Source organism: Rutilus rutilus (assembly GCF_951802725.1).
Source record: "Rutilus rutilus genome assembly, chromosome: 10".
Classification (NCBI taxonomy): domain Eukaryota; kingdom Metazoa; phylum Chordata; class Actinopteri; order Cypriniformes; family Leuciscidae; genus Rutilus; species Rutilus rutilus.
In genome coordinates, this window is record NC_140215.1 from 2,367,311 (window position 1) to 2,385,000 (window position 17,690).

The following is a 17,690-nucleotide window of genomic DNA, read 5'->3' on the forward strand; positions in this document are numbered from 1 at the left end:
ACGCTCATCTCACAGCGATCACAATATAAGGCACTGAAAATCACAAAAATGTTTATTTTTGTTACAAATCTTCACATACAGACTAAGTCAATGTTTCATACATTCAGAATGATTAAAACACTGCAGAATGGACTGTCCATTTAACCTTAGAGGGATTCACTAGAGCAAAAAGAACGAGAACGTGTCGCGTGTGAACGGATAATTATATATTATATGACTACATTCAGCTTAACACTTTAAAATATTGTTCTGTTTGTTAAAAAGATACAGCATGTATAAATCTAAATGCTGTTATTTATTAATACATTATCAAAGTTCTATCTGTAAATATTATTTAATGGACCTGAGCGAACATGAACTAACAACAAACAGCTGTATTTTTATTAAGAAAGATTAATAAATGCTGTATTCCTCACTGTAAGTTCATGCATTGTAAAGTGGCACATTATTCACTTCTAAAGACACATTATGGCCTTTGAATTATCTTCATTTGGGAGCTTTATTCAGGAAATATTGATGAATGCAATTATTAAATCACACTTTAGTTTAGGGTTCAATTCTCACTATGAACTAGCTGATTATTATCATGCATATTACTCTAGGATATTAGCTGTTTATTAGTACTTATAAAGCACATATTAATGTCTTATTCTGCATGATCATATTCTGCATCCCTTAATCACCCAATACCTAAACTTAACAACTATCTTAATAACTATTAATAAGCAGTAATTAAGAGTTTATTGAGGCAAATAGAGATAATTGAACTCTAATCTAAAGTGTGACCACATTAGCATATCGTGTAATTAACTGGTAACAGTGTGCAATAGGTTTCACAGTTAACATTAACTACATTTATTAATCCCGATGTTAATCCTAACATTTACTAATGCATTTCTTAAGATCAAAAGTTGTATCTGTTGATATTTAATAAGCTAACATGAGCTGACGACGAACAATACTTCTACAGGACTTATTAATCTTGAAGATCGGTCTGTAAATGTTGAGATTAAGATCAAAAGTGAACTGTGAACACGAACATTAACAGATTAATAAATGCTGTAATAAATGTAATGCTCACTCATTGATAGTTCATGCACTGCAAAAAAATGTCTTGTTTCCAGTCTAAATATCAAAAAAATCTTAAATAAAGAAGCATTTACTAGATAAGTAAAAGGACATAAAAAATGATATCTCGTTTTCTGAAAAAAAAAGCTAAATTATTGTTTTCCATTTAAATTAAGATATATTTTTTTATCATTTTGTTTGTTTTAATCAAAAACTCACTTTTGAAAACAAGATATTTCTTATGTAATTTTACTTATCTAGTAAATGCTTCTTGATTTTAAGAATTTTTTTTATATTTGGACTGGAAACAAGACAAAAATACTGTTAGAAAATAATATTTTTGCAGTGCGCTAGTTAATGCATTAAGCAGTGTTAACAAATATAACCATATTGTTAGTTGTTACCAATTGATTAATTGATTTTTTTATTATTTCTTTGGTGATAAAAGTTGCATCTGAAGACATTTGTTCACGGGTTTGTCATGGTGATATTGTGACAAGGTCCGTGTGAAGTCATCTATCCGTCTGAGTCTGTAAAGTGTCTGACAGAGATGAGCAGACTATATAGATTTGAAGGTGATGAGGTACTCTGGATACGCTCCGGCGTCACAGAACACCACGAAGATGAAGGGGTCCTGTAGGCTGTCCACAGCGCAGTCGTGCAGGCCGGCCCCCGGGTCCCCGGGCCTGATGGGATCCGGTTCCTTCATTCCTTGCCGGCTCTTACACAGGGAGCCCGTCACCACTCGCGCCTGGTAGATGTACTTCAGCCCTTTGTCATCTGCGTTGGAGTACTGATCCTGACAGGAGTACCAGGCCTCTCTAGCGAAGTACGTGCCGTCACCGTGAACGACCGCTTGAAACAAAACACGTGTCAGAGGTCAGTATCGTGGAGAAACTGGGAGTTATGTATGTCAACACGGAATAATAAAGGTAATTGTGACTTTTAAATGTCAAGAAATTATTTTCTTACTCAGTATTTTTGTCTTGTTTTTCAGTACAAATGTCTAAAAATTCTTAATATCCTGGTAATTTTGCTTCTCAAGTAAATGGATTTTGGTGATTTTCCCAGAAATCAAGAGAAAGTAAGTTTATACTTAAAACAAGAACAAATATCTGCAAATGGGGTGTGAAAAAAAGTTTTCACTTTGAATTAAGTTTATTTTTCTTTCACCTCGGGCAGATATTTGTTCTTGTTTTAAGCATAAACTCAGTTAATTTTAGAAGATTTAATATCTTCAGTTATTTTGCATCTCCAAAAATGTTTTCTTGATTTAAGAATGTTTAGATATTTGTACTGGAAAACTAGACAAAAATACTAAGGAAGAACATATTTTGTGGTGTAAAAAGTTACAATTTTCTATATTTATTCCATGGTGGAACCAAGCTTCCATAATTATGAGAGAGAAGAGTCTGATATTTATTTTAATTTAATTAATCTTATTATGTTTTAGGCTAAATATTTGATCCACAAGTTTAAATTTAGTAAGATTAATCTTTTTCTTGAAGACTCTACATGTATCTATGGAAGCCGTTTCTGCCACGGTTGAGTAAAAAAAAAAAAAGAAAAGATTCTTTAATTCATAATAATGAGAAACTTTCACATAATAATGACTTAAAATCTCAAAATAATGAGAAACTTTCACATAATAATGACTTAACATCTCATAATAATGACTTAACATCTCATAATGAGAAACTTTCTCGTAATAATGACTCAAAATCTCAAAATAATGAGAAACTTTCTCGTAATAGTGACTTAACATCTAAAACAAAGTTTCTCATAATAATGACTTAGTATCTCAAAATAATGAGAAACTTTCTCGTAATAATGACTTAACATCTCATAATAATGACTTAACATCTCATAATGAGAAACTTTCTCGCAATAATGAGAAACTTTCTTAATAATGACTTAACATCTCATAATAATGACTTAACATCTCATAATAATGACTTAACATCTCATAATAATGACTTAACATCTCATAATAATGACTTAACATCTCATAATGAGAAACTTTCTTAATAATGACTTAACATCTCATAATAATGAGAAACGTTCTCGTAATTATGACTTAACATCTCCTAATAATGAGAATGTATCAGACTTCTGATTCTTCAATAAAGACAGCTGTGTAAATCATTTCAAAAGGTATATCATGTTCTTGCTCCCTGGCATATAATGTAACATACTGTCATTCCTTATGTCTTTATATTCTCTAATAAAAGAAAAAGAATTATGGGCCAGCTGTGCGAGCGGAGACCTGAGACTCACCGTTTCTCCCGCAGAAGCTCCGGTTGAAGCCGTTCTTGTTGATCTTTTGGCAGATATCTTTGGTAGTGCCGTGATAAAGCAGGCGCTCGTTCGTCTGTTTGGGATATTTCTTGTCCACGGCCTGTTTCAGCACACAGTATCTCTGCCACTGCGACTGACTCTGAATCCTGTCAATCTGAGAAACCAGACGTTAATAAAAACCGGCCTGTCAATGGGAAAATAAGAGTCACACACTTCAAACAATGATGTTCTTCCTCAGTGTTTCTGTCTTGTTTTCCAGCACACATATCTAAACATTCTTAAATCAAGATGTATTTACTGGAGAAGATCGAACGACACCAGAGAATGTCTAATAAGGGGAGAACTTCCACTCTCAGTAAACTTCTGAACTGGTTGCAGCTCCACTCTGGCTCCACATGAGGGCGCTCACAGGACGAGTGCAGAATGAATGGAGGTCTATGGCGCTATACCCCTCAAAATCCACTTTTCTCAGGATATAAGTTTTTGTCTAGTAATTTGAATGTTGTATTCGAAAGGAGATGCAAAGAAATTACACATTGCTGGGTGTTATTAAAAAGTCTTTTAAAATGTCAGTGACGTCATACACATCGTACGACCAGAGATACTGCTTTACGGCAATCCTTCAGTCACTCTGGTGCTTTCGCGCTCTGCACTTTCTTTTCTCTCGAGGCATCGACAACACAGCTGACACAGGTAAACACACACAGCTGACACAGGTAAACACACACAGCTGACACAGGTAAACACACGTGCTAGAAGAGTTTCTGTTTTGTTTGTTTCTGGTCCCGCTTCGGATGCCACGATGCCATCAAGCGGTATCTCTGGTCGTAATCAGTCCTTCACTGACCAATCAGCGATCATTAGCAGAATGCTAGCGTGTTATGGGCAACAACAACTCAACCTGTAAGAAATCAAAAGGACATAAGTACTCGTTCATTCAACTTTCGACCTATAACCCATGTTGAACTTGCAAAACCTACAATCAAATCTGAGATTTCTCAACGGCAATCGGGTGAAAGAGACAAATTTAGCCGTCTAGCCCCATAGACTCCCATTCATTCTGCACTCATGGGTGATCGCCCCCAGTGGAGCTCTGGTGGAACTACAACCACAATTCGGTACAATAGGACTTAAAGTCCACATGAATTCAAAATTGACCATATTTACTTTGTTTGCCTAAATTGTTAGTTTTGTGGTGAACAATTCATCCGTGCAAGTCAATCCACACCAAAAAATTTTTTGGCTTTGTAATCTTTAATCAAAATCTGAAAATGTCCCTCCCCTCTGCCTTGGAGGACCTTCCCTGATGACGTATGCTTGACAACTTGGGTTGAGAAACGCTTAACCACTCCCCTCAAACCGTTAGTCTGTAATGAGCGAGAGATGGAGAGGAGGAGCGCTAGAATAAAACCCTGCCCTCTGTTCAATATTCCTTTTCACTGGGAAATACGTCACAGCACTGGAGAAAAGTCGTTTGCAACTTCCGGTTCACGCGGACTTTAATAGCGAGTGGCCAGGCTCTCCGTAGACGGGCTCTGACGATAATCTGTTTTACTGATATTTAAAGCGGCAGTCCGCAGTTTTTCCTCTTTGTCGCCATCTATGTTCAAAATCTGCAATTGCAGTCATTCGCGGAATTATCAGCTTTACATGGGTTTTGCCTCGGCACGGCGCGGATGAATCCGACGTTTTGAGGAGTTAATGTTAAATTGTTAAAATTCAATTAGAGGAGTCAAATTGTTAATGTTAGCAACATCAGCATTGCGTGACTACATTTAATGCACTTCCGATATTATCCTTGTTTTCGCATGGGCCGGTTTCAGTCTCTTTGCAGTCTTTTCTGTAGCCACTCCGAAGTCTGAAGTCTTTTGCATTTTACGACGGGTGACTCTCTAGTTGTCACTGGTGATCGTCGTTTGAACCTTTCTTGATCCGCCATCAAATTGCTAAGTTTAATTATATGAAGTGCTGTGAGAAAAGGCTTTAAATCTCCACCTCCAGCATCCTCACACTCACAGCCTACTAGCCGAGACTCTTCTTTATGTGGACAGATGTGACGTAATGACGCAAATCCACCAGTACCACTGGAGTTAAAAACATTATTACAAGCTAACCGTTTTGAATCGAGCTACGGCAAGCAGAGAGTGTTGAACACTGGCCGGTGATGTACTCGCTCAAATTTATTTTTTATCATTTTTAACCCCAAAAAGTGTTTGAAAAAACGAATCTAGCGAATCATGAATCTTATGACCCCACTGGCAAATATTTTTCTTGTTAAAAAGCAAAAAACGAATAATTTTGAGCAATGTTTCAGAAAACAGGACTTAAAATCTTCAGTCATTTTTCTTCTCAGGCAAATGCATCTTGATTTAAGAAAGTTTACACGCTTTTATTGGAAAATAAGGCTTTTTCAGTCGTCATTTCACCTGTTGAACCTGTACGGGTGAGACTTCAGGGTGTAAACTGGAGCCCAGAAAGGCTGTTTTTATCTTCTTGTACTCTGCTGAATCTGATTGTAAGGTGATTATTTCTAAATCCTGTCCATCCATTTTGGTCCACGTTGGAGGAGGATGAATGATCGCTGAGAAACAAACAAGTGAAGTTAAAAGATCAGTTTCTGCCATCGTAAATTCACGACATATGATACAACTGGAAATCAAACTGCACTGCAAATAGTGTTTCTGTCTTGTTTTCCAGTACAAATATATCTAAACATTCTTACATCAAGATACATTTACTGGAGAAGCAAAATGACTGCAGATATTACGTTTTGTTGACTGAAAAATTATCCAAAATGAAGTGACTTTATGCTTGAAACTGGCCAAATATCTGCCAGTGGTGCCAGAAAAATAAACTTTTATTTATTTTTCGGACCCCATTGACGGATGTTTTTTATTGGTTTCAGCAAAAAAACACTTCATTTTGACACATTTTTCAGAAAACAAGGTAATTTTGCTTCTCAAGTAAATGCATCTTGATTTAAGATTTTTTTTGTCTTTTCCAGCACAAATAGATATTAAGTTTTGTATGCTGAAAAATTAACCACAATTAAGTGACTCTATGCTTAAAACAAGAAAAAATATCTGCCAGTGGAGTAAGAAAAATAATCTTGTTTTCCCTTGAAATTAAGTTTCTTTTTCTGACCCCATTGACAAATATTTGTTCTTGTTTTCAGCAAAAACTCACTTAATTTTGACACACTTTTCAGAAAACAAGATCATTTTGTTTCTCAAGTAAATGTATCTTGATTTAAGTATTTTTTCTCTTGTTTTCCAGTGCAAATATATTAATATTTGCAGTGATATAGAGACCAATGCTTCTGATTCTCATGAAAACCCATTGGATTTGTAACTCGTACCCGTTTCCGAGTCTCCCAGCAGAGTCCTCTTGATCCTGCAGGACTCCTGCTTGCTGTTAGTGAGCTTCATCTCGCTGAAGTCCACCGTGTAGCTCTCTCCGTTCTCCTGGTACTGAAAGCTCTTTAGCTTACGGTGGAACGCGAGCTCGATGTCGTAGCTAACGGCGTTATCCAGCGGCTCCCATCGCTCTCCTCTGCCCCGTTCCCAACGCAGCATCTCCCGCAGACGCTTCACCTCACCCGCCCGCGTCTCTCGGTCTCGAGCCGCTTGGATGAAGCCGTTTATCTTCAGCACGGCATCCAAAACGTCATCTTTCTTCCCTGATACGGTGAGCTTATCCAGACCGCTCACCAGAACGCTGACCTGATTGGCTCGGCTGAGGCTCACGATGTTCTTCTTGTCGGTTTCTGGAAGATCAGCGATGTGTCCCGACTGGACGTCTTTACTCACACACTCATCAGAGATCAGCTCGTCTAGGATTCTCTTGACCTCGGCAAGGTTTGCATGGGACGTCCCGTAGACGTCAACGGACATAACGGGGAACGAGACCAAGGCCGTTTCTCTGGCTAGACAAAGGGTTGGTACTTGAGTTCGGGTTGGTAGTTGAGTTGGGCTCACTGGTGTCTGCTGACGGGCTGTTGAGAACACACAAGAAACCAGGTTAGTTCACACTGCAAAAAATGCTTTTCTTACTTTGTATTTTTGTCTTGTTTCCAGTCCAAATATCAAAAAATTCTTAAATCAAGATGTATTTGCCAGAAAAGTAAAATGCCATAAGATATTATCTTGTTTTCTGGGGAAATGCTTTAAAAAAGCTCATTATCTGTCCATGGGGTAAGAAAAATAATCTTAATTCAAACAGAAACCAGATTAATTTTCTTACCCCATGGACAGATCATTTTGCTTGTTTTAAGCAAAAACTCACTTAATTTTGATTTGTTTCCCCAGAAAACAAGACATAATATCTTATGGCATTTTACTACTTTAGTAAATGCATCTTGATTTAAGAATGTTTTTGATATTTGGACTGGAAACAAGACAAAAATACTACGTAAGAAAGTCTTTTTTTGCAGTTCACTGTATGTTGTCAACAATTATTTTCTTCCTTAGTTATTTGTACTTGAAAACAACACAAAAATACTAAACATTCTTAAATCAAGATAGCAAGAAGCAAAATGACTTAAGATATCAAGTATTATTTTCTGTTTTTGCTGGAAACAAGAACAAATATCTGCCAATGGGGTGAGAAAAAATATCTAAATTTTAAGGGAAAAGAAGATTATTTTTCTGACCCCATTTGTTCTTGCCTAATTCGGATTGTCTTAATTTGCTTAAAACAAGGAAAAATATCTGCCAATGGGGTCTGAGAAATAAACTTATTTTCCCTTTAAATTAAGGTTATTTTTCTGACCCCATTGGCAATTTTTTTTTTCTTGTTTTGAGAATAAAGTCACTTATTTTTGATCAATTTCTTTCACAAAACAAGACTTAATATCTTCAGTCATTTTGCTTCTCCAGTAAATGTATCTTGTTTTAAGCATGTTTAGATATTTGTACTGAAAAACCCAGACAAAAATATTAAATATTATTATTTTTTGGAGCAGATAAAGCACAGTGCAGGTTTATTCATTTCTTTGATTTTTTGTTTTTTGATCGAACGCCTGCTCAAGTCTGGATGTGCGTTAGGGCTGTGCGATATTGACAAACAATTATATCTCAATATTTTCTGGAATTTCTGAGTGTGTTATTGTGCTGGTATATTAAGGATTGCTGTGGACAGCCGACTCCTGAAGTTTTTGATATTCTTCATGTTCTGTTTGTTGGTCAGTTCACAATAAGTTTTTCCAATAAGTTAAAATAGATTTTTACCTTTTATGGGCAGTTTAACTTTATGAAGGTAACCTAATTAAATGTATGCATAATCTTTTGTGTCAAATTCTTACATTTAATCAATAAATTCAATTAGAATAATAAGACACAATAGGGCTGTAACCAATCAAACTGAATCCGTATCAACAGAATTGTTCTTTGCAATGCAGAGGAAACACAGAAGTTGTGTTTAGATGCATTTACACACTGTTTAATGCAGCTCAGAGGGACATGAATGCATTTAACCTGCAGTTACAAATGCATAAATAATGTTTTGATGTTTTAAAAAACATAAAATGTTGCATATTGATATTTAAAATGATTTTTAAACAGAAAAGATACTTAAAATGTGAAATTATAAGTGGCAGCAAGTCACTGTTAAAGAGTGAGTCATTGAGACTCAGCCGATTCATTTAAACGGCTTAAGTAACGAAGTCTTAATGAGTGAGTCATTGAATCATTCATTCAACTGATTCGTTCATTCACCGCGGTGCGTTGCTCAGAAATATTGTCATTGGCGAAATAGAGCAAAAATAGGCAACATTGTATTTAAAATGCAAGTCACTTAATATTAAGATCTAGTTTGTTGAATAAAATCTATATCACATTTGTAATCATGCTGATATTTGGAGAAAAAAACGTCACTCTTCGTGTGATATTGATTAACTATATTAAATTATATAAATATAAAAGACATACAGAGGCATTTTTGCCCCTTATGTTGAATTTTGGAGGCATTATAAATGCATTTCAAAAGATTAAGATTGACCGTACATCGTTAAAACAACAATCACCATATTATTATAGACAAAACGCATCGCAAACCTCTACTGTTTCATGCACTGAAACGTACCTGAAGCGTTAAGAGAAATCTTCTTGCACTTTTTGACGGCTTCCTGAAAGTCGGGCAGGAGTTTGGCTTGGAAGATCACGATGTGGACGACCTTCAGATGTTTCGGCGAGTCCTTTACGAACTTCATCAGAGCTTCAGTCATTGCATTGGCTACTCCTGCTGCCACCAGGTTCCCAGCTCCTAAAGCACATTCAACATTGTGTTTTCATCCAGACCTCTTGGTTTTGACTTTGCTCATCTGCATTTCCAAATGCATGAACTTACCCGTTCCAAGAGCTGGGAATGAAACCGACTGAATGTGATTTTCTTCACACATCGTCAGGGCTTTATACATGGAGCTGCTGATGCCTTTCTCACTTGTCTGCCCAACCATTTGAACGATGTGTTTGATATTTGAAAGATTTCCCGCTTTGGTCAAGACCACACCGTCGGCAGGCAGAGGCGCTTCATAAGGAGAGAAAGAATGAGCGATTATTCTCTTAAAGGTTATAATGGGCCAGAAATGCATACATTTGTGAAGGCTGTACCTTTTGTTTTGCACTCGTCCACCACTGTTGGTCCTGATGCTTTGAGAATGGCTCCTGATACACCTGTGTGTGTATAAAGACATGCAATGGTCAGCATTATTTGTATAGCCCTTTATACAATTCAGAGTGTTTCAAAGCAGTTTCACAGGAAAATAACAGAATCAATAATGCAAACTTCTTAAAATATGAGACCAATGCTAATTCTGCAGCTCTAAAAAGATTATTCAGTTCAATGTTGATTCAGTTCAGTTCAATGTTGATTCAGTTCAATGCTGATTCAGTTCAATGTTGATTCAGTTCAGTTCAATGTTGATTCAGTTCAGTTCAATGTTGATTCAGTTCAATGTTGATTCAGTTCAGTTCAATGTTGATTCGGTTCAGTTCAATGTTGATTCAGTTCAATGTTGATTCAGTTCAGTTCAATAATCATGTTAATTAAAAACAAACTCACCCGAGGTCAGATTGAGGCTCGTGTTCGTGCTGTTAACAATAGCCTCAACATTCTCTTTGGTGATGTCACCAGAAAACACCTTGACTTTAACTGGGCCAATTATAATCTCCACTGGGTTTCCTGGTGAAGTGTAAATATTTGAAGCAAATATGAAACATCTATAGCAACACATTTACAAAACGTTAAGTCATCAAAAGCCGCATTACCGCTGGCATCAGCTTCTTGGTCAGACGACGAGCTAAAATCCTCCCACTCATCATCACCATCTTCACCATCATCATCTTCATCATCATCATCCTCACTCTCCTAGTTGTGGGTTGATGTTAATTAAATGTGCAGAAAAGCATTTACACTAAACTGCTAAAATAATGTTATTGTTTTTCCAGTACAAACATTCTTAAAGGTACACTGTGTAGTTTTTTAAGTATTTTTATTAGATAAAATCAATGTCTTTATTCATAAATATGTCCTCATTGGTGTAAAATTACCTCTGCCAATGATCTGACTTATCCTCGTAAGCGAAGAATTTCTTATATTTATTTACATTGGACGGGTAAGTTTGAATTTAAGTAAGGAGCCATTTTGCGGTTAAGCAAAAAAAAGTATTTAAAAGGAAACGTGACCGGCGAATTTGAAAAACGAGGGTAAATATCGGGATAGCTTTTCCCAGGTGGAAAGAGCTAATGAAGGAGAAAGACTTTGAAAGGGAAGCTGAAGCTGCCTGATTTCTTCTCGACAGGTAAGTCAATGTTACGGTCTAAATTACAAGCTTTTTTTGTCATTGCTTGGTTGTGTAATTCATTATATAGGCAGCATAACAGTAGAAGAACACTAAGGGCCCTATCTTGCACCCAGCGCAATTGCCTTTGTACAGCGACGCATGTATCATTCCTATTTTGCACCCGACGCACAGCGGACTTTTCCCTCCACAGACGCACGTCAGTAAATTAGGGAATGAACTTGCGCTCCCGGGGGCGGTTCAGTGAAAAGAGGAGGCGTGTTCCGGCGCAAACGTTCCCTGGTGCTATTTTGCAGTTTCAGAAAACAATTCCGCCACAGACCAGGAGAAACCTCATCTAAAGTCAGTGGCGCGTTATTCAGACGCTATTTTAAGGGCGCATGCTTGGCCATAATGTAGCGTGTGCACAACAGCATACACTTTGCTTCTCTCATCTACACAGATGCAGCAGGAAAAATATTCCACACGAGGGAAATCATTGTTGTGTCCATGAAGATGTGAAAAAATAGGCATAAATCTAGCTTACACATTTACCCAAATTATTATACGCCTGTTTAACCGAAGCTAATTTGGGTGTGTTTCTCCATCCCCAATGTCACTTCTCTGTGTTTTACGGCCCTGACGAGAACGTCGGTCTCCTCGGCTGTGAACCGCTCCTGGCAAATCCGCCGTTATAATAGCAATCCGCCATGTAACAAGAGCACCTGCTCTTAAAGGGAATGTGAGATGACGCTCTGATTGGTTTATTTCACGTTACGCCCAAACCACACCTATGAGTAATGAAGCTGCTTCAGACCAACCCATTTTAGATTTGCGTCGGGTGCAAGAGTCATTTATCCCGCCGGTATAATAGCAACAGCACGAGATCCGCCCACAAAGTTACTTGCGTTTCGCGCTTGATACTTGCGTTTCAGATCATTAAAATAGGGCCCGTATAGTTAAACTCGACGAAGTGCTATTGGAAGACATGTTGTCATAGCTTACTTGGTACATAACGGCTACCATAGTTGCAACACGCATTTGAAACAGCGAGGCGCTAGAGAGCACTATTCGTTTGAATGCAAAATACAATTTCACCGCTAGATGGGAGAAATTCCTACACAGTGTTCCTTTAAATCAAGATACATTTACTGGAGTCTTGTTTTCTGAAAAGAATTTCAAAATCAAGTGAGTTTTTTATGACTCCATTGGCAGATATTTTTTCTTGTTTTAAGCAAAAACTCACTTGATTTTGATCATTTTTTCAGAAACCAAGACTCAGTAAATATATCTTGATTTAAGAATGTTTAGATATTTGTACTGGGAAACAAGAAAAAACATTTGGCAGTGAACGATCCCTCCTTTTTTCAATCATCTTGGTTATGATTATGGTTGGCATCACTACCTGTGCATTTGCAGCCCATGTTTTGAGACCTTCCTGAAACTCTTGTAGGACGCTGTCCTGGTTAATCACGATGTAGATGAGCTTGATCACAGTTGAGACGTTTGGAGTCAGATGATCTTCAAAGGCCTCCAGGATGGCAGCGATGGCATCCGCAGCCTGAACTCCTCCACCACCTTTATGAATGAATGAATGAACAGAATCAGATTAATATACCTTTAATAACAGAATGAGACGTCATTCACATGCTGCAGTTAAACCTGTTTAAAGGCCCACTGAAGTGTCTTGGAACACACAGCTTTCTTTGATGCGTTGACGTAATTTCCACTGAAACGGGAAGCTAAGGCGGGTCATATTAAATGGCTCCTCCCCCTTTTCAAATAGCCAATAGCGTTTAGTTTCCCTCACAGACTGCGAGTCATACTTGACGGCACCATGGAAGCGAATCCGAGCGCTGATGATACGTTGGATTCAATAGTAGAGATGTGAATAAATTCTAGCCATTTCATTCTTAATCAACGTGTACAGTTGGAAAACGTAATAAAACTCGAGCGTTTGAGCAACCGGACACACATCTCCAACACATATTGCTCTGTGACGTGTCAACGGTCGCGTTGGCCAGGTGGTGTTCATAGCAGAGGGGGCGGAGCTTTAGATTCTAGAGAGCTTTTGATTGGACAGAAGATGTTTTGAGAAGCAGTGATGTCATAACAATCCCTGATCCATTTTAGCGGAAGTGAGAGACTGTAAGTTTTGAATGCTTATATCTCCTGAATGTGAATTTTGTCATTGTTTTGGAGCACACTAGCTTATTCATAACCTTAAAGGTGCTGTATGTATCTTTTTCACTCAACTAAAGCATACAAATACCATAAAATGTTTGCAGATGGGAACATGCTGAGTTCAGGAAACATGCTGAGTGAGGAAACATGCTGAGTTCACATAGGGCCTACTCGTTTCTCTGGGAAACACTTCTACAGCCAGTTGTTTTACTTTGAAATGTGCGTTTCCAGGCTGGGATGTCTGTTTTTGTTTTGGTCTGTGATACTGCAAGTTGCCAATTTGCCAGTTTTCATTGTCAATTGCGTTCGTTCCCGTTGCGTGTCCTCAAACTGGCAATCTGCGTGAGCCGTGTCGAGGAGTATGGGCTGGAGAAACCCCTTTTAATTTGGATTGCAGTACCTATTTCGACCACAAGCTGTCATTCGTACAGACCGCTCCTTTAAAGGGGTCATCGGATGCCCGTTTTCCACAAGTTGGTATGTTTCCTTAGGTTCTTCATGTAAAGTTTGTAACATACTGTAGTTAAAATTCCTCAATGGTTGTGTAAAACAACACCCTTTTACCTCCTCAAAAACAGCTCTGTTCACAGCGACCCGTTTCGGTGCATGTCTCTTTAAATGATAACCGTGCTCACCGTGAGGCGTGTCGACGCAAGACACATAAAGTGCTGACTTGGCAGACAGTATTCAAATGTCTGAGGGAGGAAAATATGCTAATACGGGACAGTCCGTCAGCGGTCGTGGGCGGTGCATGAGCATTATGAAATCATTTTGCTCAGAAAATCCAAACGGCTTGATTATTGAGAGTGTTTAGGCTCTTGCGCCACTCCTGTTTAACCTGTATATGCTCCCACTGAGCCAAATAATGAGAAAGAACCAAATTGCTTACCACAGCTATGCAGACGACACACAGATTTACTTAGCCCTCTCACCTAACGATTACAGCCCCATTGACTCCCTGTGCCAATGCATTGATGAAGTCAACAGTTGGATGTGTCAAAACTTTCTTCAGTTAAACAAAGACAAAACTGAAGTCATTGCGTTTGGAAACAAAGATGAAGTTCTCAAGGTGAACGCATACCTTCACTCCAGGGGTCAAACAACTAAAAATCAAGTCAGGAATCTTGGTGTGACACTAGAGTCAGACCTTAGTTTCAGTAGTCATATCAAAGCGATAACAAAATCAGCATACTATCATCTGAAAAATATTGCAAGAATTAGATGCTTTGTTTCCAGACAAGACCTAGAGAAACTTGTGCATGCTTTCATCACCAGCAGGGTGGATTACTGTAATGGACTCCTCACTGGCCTTCCCAAAAAGACCATAAGACAGTTGCAGCTCATACAGAACGCTGCCGCCAGGATTCTGAGCAGAACCAGAAAATATGAACATATCACACCAGTCCTCAGGTCTTTACACTGGCTCCCAGTTAGATTTAGGATTGATTTTAAAGTATTATTACTGGTATATAAATCATTCAATGGCCTAGGACCTCAATACATTGCAGATATGCTCACTGAATATAAACCCAACAGATCACTCAGATCATTAGGACCATATCAGCTTGAAATACCAAGGGTTCACTCTAAGCATGGCGAGTCCGCTTTTAGCTATTATGCCAGCCGCAGCTGGAACCAGCTTCCAGAGGAGATCAGATGTGCTCCTACAGTAATCACATTCAAATCCAGACTCAAAACACATCTGTTTAGCTATGCATTTACTGAATGAGCACTGTGCCAATGCTCGTCCGACTGTTTGTACTGTACTGTATTTTATTTTTTATTTTTCTAAACTGTTTTAATTATTCTTATTTCTTTTTATTATTTTAATTTCTTCTATGTAAAGCACTTTGAATTGCCATTGTGTATGAAATGTGCTATATAAATAAACTTGCCTTGCCTTGCCTTGCCTTGCTTTTTGAGGATTAAAAAAAAAAATGAGTGAATGGATTGTTTTCATTGTATGGTGGTTGTGTGGAAAGACACGTTTAAATGCAAACACCATATAAAAGTGAATTTTGCATCCGATGACCCCTTTAAGGCTATCATATTCATACTAAGAGCTAAAAAACTTAAATTTAGATTTCAGTGGGCCTTTAACAGCCGACGCTCGTACCGGTGCCGACAGCAGGGAAGGAGACGGTGGTGATCTGCTTCTCCTCGCAGCGCTCCAGGACCTTCTTCACGCGGGATCTGACCTCTGCCGCCGAGTGCGGGCCCACCATGTGAATGATGACATCACACTGCAGGTTCCCACCGCTGGTCACGGCTGCGACGTCGTTCTGCAACGGACCTTCACAGATAAAGAAACCAGAACGTCAGATGCTTGTTTAAAGGTGCATTGTGTAATATTTAGGAGGATCTGTTGACAGAAATGCAATATAATATACATAACTATGTCTTCAGTGGTGTATGAAGACCTTACATAATGAACCGTTGTGTTTTTATTACCTTAGAATGAGCCATTTCTATCTACACACACCACGGGTCCGCTTACATTGACGTGTTTCTACAGTGGCCCTAAACGGACAAACGTGTTTTTGTGTTGTTCTTCGTGTAAAGAAGCTATAGCTAAAGTCAGCGAATAAAACACTGACACAATGATGAACAAGTTAGAATAATATTCTCAATAACACATCGTTCTATTGAATAATTAAGTGGACATCATTTCTTAATTTATCTTATTTTAACTGGCTACTCTCTGCTGTCTCAGACGATGACATCACTTCCTGTCGGCCACTGGTTGCAATTCGCAACATCACCACTAGGATCTTTATTTTTGCTCAGTGTGTTTTGAGGACTTTTAGTGGAACCAACAAACTTCTGTATGATTGTAAAGTGTGTTTGTGCATCTTTCATCATAACTCTTGCTGTGATACTTTGTATCTAATGACATTTAGACTTTCGGTAACAGTTTTTTACTTAAAGCCTTTATGTGTAATGCATTATAACGGCATTCATTGTGTACGTTAATATGCATTATATATTTTCCTTGTTACATCTGAAACTGGTTGTGTTTAAATGCATTATACTTTCTAAATGCATATCAATCAGTGTTTTAATTTATTACAACTGTGGTTACAATTATTCATTCATGCATTATAAGGTGCATAATTAATGCATTAATATACTTTTATATAAAGGCTTTAAGTAAAGTACCCCCATTTTTTTTCGTAACTGAAAATGTACAAATACTTTTCAATTAATATTAAGTAATATTGATTTGGCTGCACTGACTTCAACTGAGAAAACTTCAACTAATTGAACTGCAGTTATTCAACTGAACTGAATTGAGCTGTATTATGACACTATTGTCTATTTAGAGCTGTAGAATTTTAATTTGCCTCATATTTGGTGAAGTTTGCATCATCGATTATGTTATTTTTCTGTTTATCACTGAAGGGTCAGGGTCAGAATCCTTTGTCTCTTCAGTATAAAACATTTATATCCTTTTAAATGATTACTTTATTCTTATTAAAAGTTCAATAATCAAGTATATCCATGTATTCATATAATCTTTGTGAGTGTTTAACCGTTCTCTTGTATGTGCATTCCAAAGTGTGCCCTTGGGTTGTGTTCACAGACAGGGGGATTTCTGACTGAGGATAGCTCTCTTGGGATTTATATAGTGATTTAAAGGACTCTGCAACCAGATGTTGCGTACCCAACTTTCTTAGTCGGCCTGCATAAGTCAAAGGTCAATGTATACGTAGTGTAAACTGAGGTTTTTGAGTGCATTTCTTCATGTGCTTATCTCTAGGGAGTAAAAAGGATCACTTTCGTTCCTTTTTCCCTAAGGAGTGAAACTTGCTATCAGTCTGTTATGGTGTGCTACTTCTTAGATAATGACCACCGGCCTTCTGTAGCCTTGAAAGGACTGGTTAGTTAGTGTTGTGTGTGTGCGTCTGACATTCTTTGCAGGGTCTGAACCCTGTGATGTGCGATTTACGGATTTGGAGACAACATTCTGAGACCCAAAGAGGTCACTTCTAACATCTCGGAGTCGGGCGACAACGGTCCTGATTAACGACGATATGCCTACCTATCTATCTGTTGTCGATTATTTGTTTAGACTTAATGTTCTCTTAGCCAATCAGAAGTGAATGTTTATGGAATGTATGTCCTTGGAAATGGTATAATTGGTGTATGATTTCTGTGTAAGGTAGAGTTAGCTTGCGACCTCCTCGTGAGACTTTGACGCTGGCTCTACCAATTTAACTGCAAACTATTCTTCAGTAAATTTTTACTTAATTAATTGAACTTCACGACTCCTTGTCTTCTTTCATCATATCTGGTCCTGGGTCTGAAAACTGTACCCCCTTACATCACCGTGAAGCTGCTTTGAAATAATCTGTATTATAAA

At 37.9% G+C, this 17,690-nt stretch overlaps 1 protein-coding gene across 2 annotated transcripts in view; it reads right to left on the minus strand.

The window, feature by feature from the left end:
- Positions 1-26: 26 nt before the first annotated feature.
- parp14rs3 (poly(ADP-ribose) polymerase family member 14-related sequence 3) overlaps positions 27-17,690 on the minus strand; it is a gene marked incomplete at its 5' end in the record, with an annotated part of 34,453 nt that continues 16,789 nt past the window's right edge. The window contains 11 exons of one of the 2 annotated variants that reach the window (XM_084420421.1): positions 27-1,923; positions 3,346-3,520; positions 5,793-5,947; positions 6,725-7,360; positions 9,448-9,627; positions 9,712-9,891; positions 9,975-10,037; positions 10,426-10,545; positions 10,632-10,731; positions 12,549-12,721; positions 15,444-15,620. In XM_084420421.1, coding sequence (XP_084276547.1) covers positions 1,628-1,923; positions 3,346-3,520; positions 5,793-5,947; positions 6,725-7,360; positions 9,448-9,627; positions 9,712-9,891; positions 9,975-10,037; positions 10,426-10,545; positions 10,632-10,731; positions 12,549-12,721; positions 15,444-15,620 — 2,255 coding nt within the window. In that variant the 3' untranslated portion in view covers positions 27-1,627. Of the gene's footprint in view, positions 1,924-3,345; positions 3,521-5,792; positions 5,948-6,724; positions 7,361-9,447; positions 9,628-9,711; positions 9,892-9,974; positions 10,038-10,425; positions 10,546-10,631; positions 10,732-12,545; positions 12,722-15,443; positions 15,621-17,690 lie in introns of both variants that reach the window. The other variant, XM_084420422.1, reaches the window with a different exon arrangement.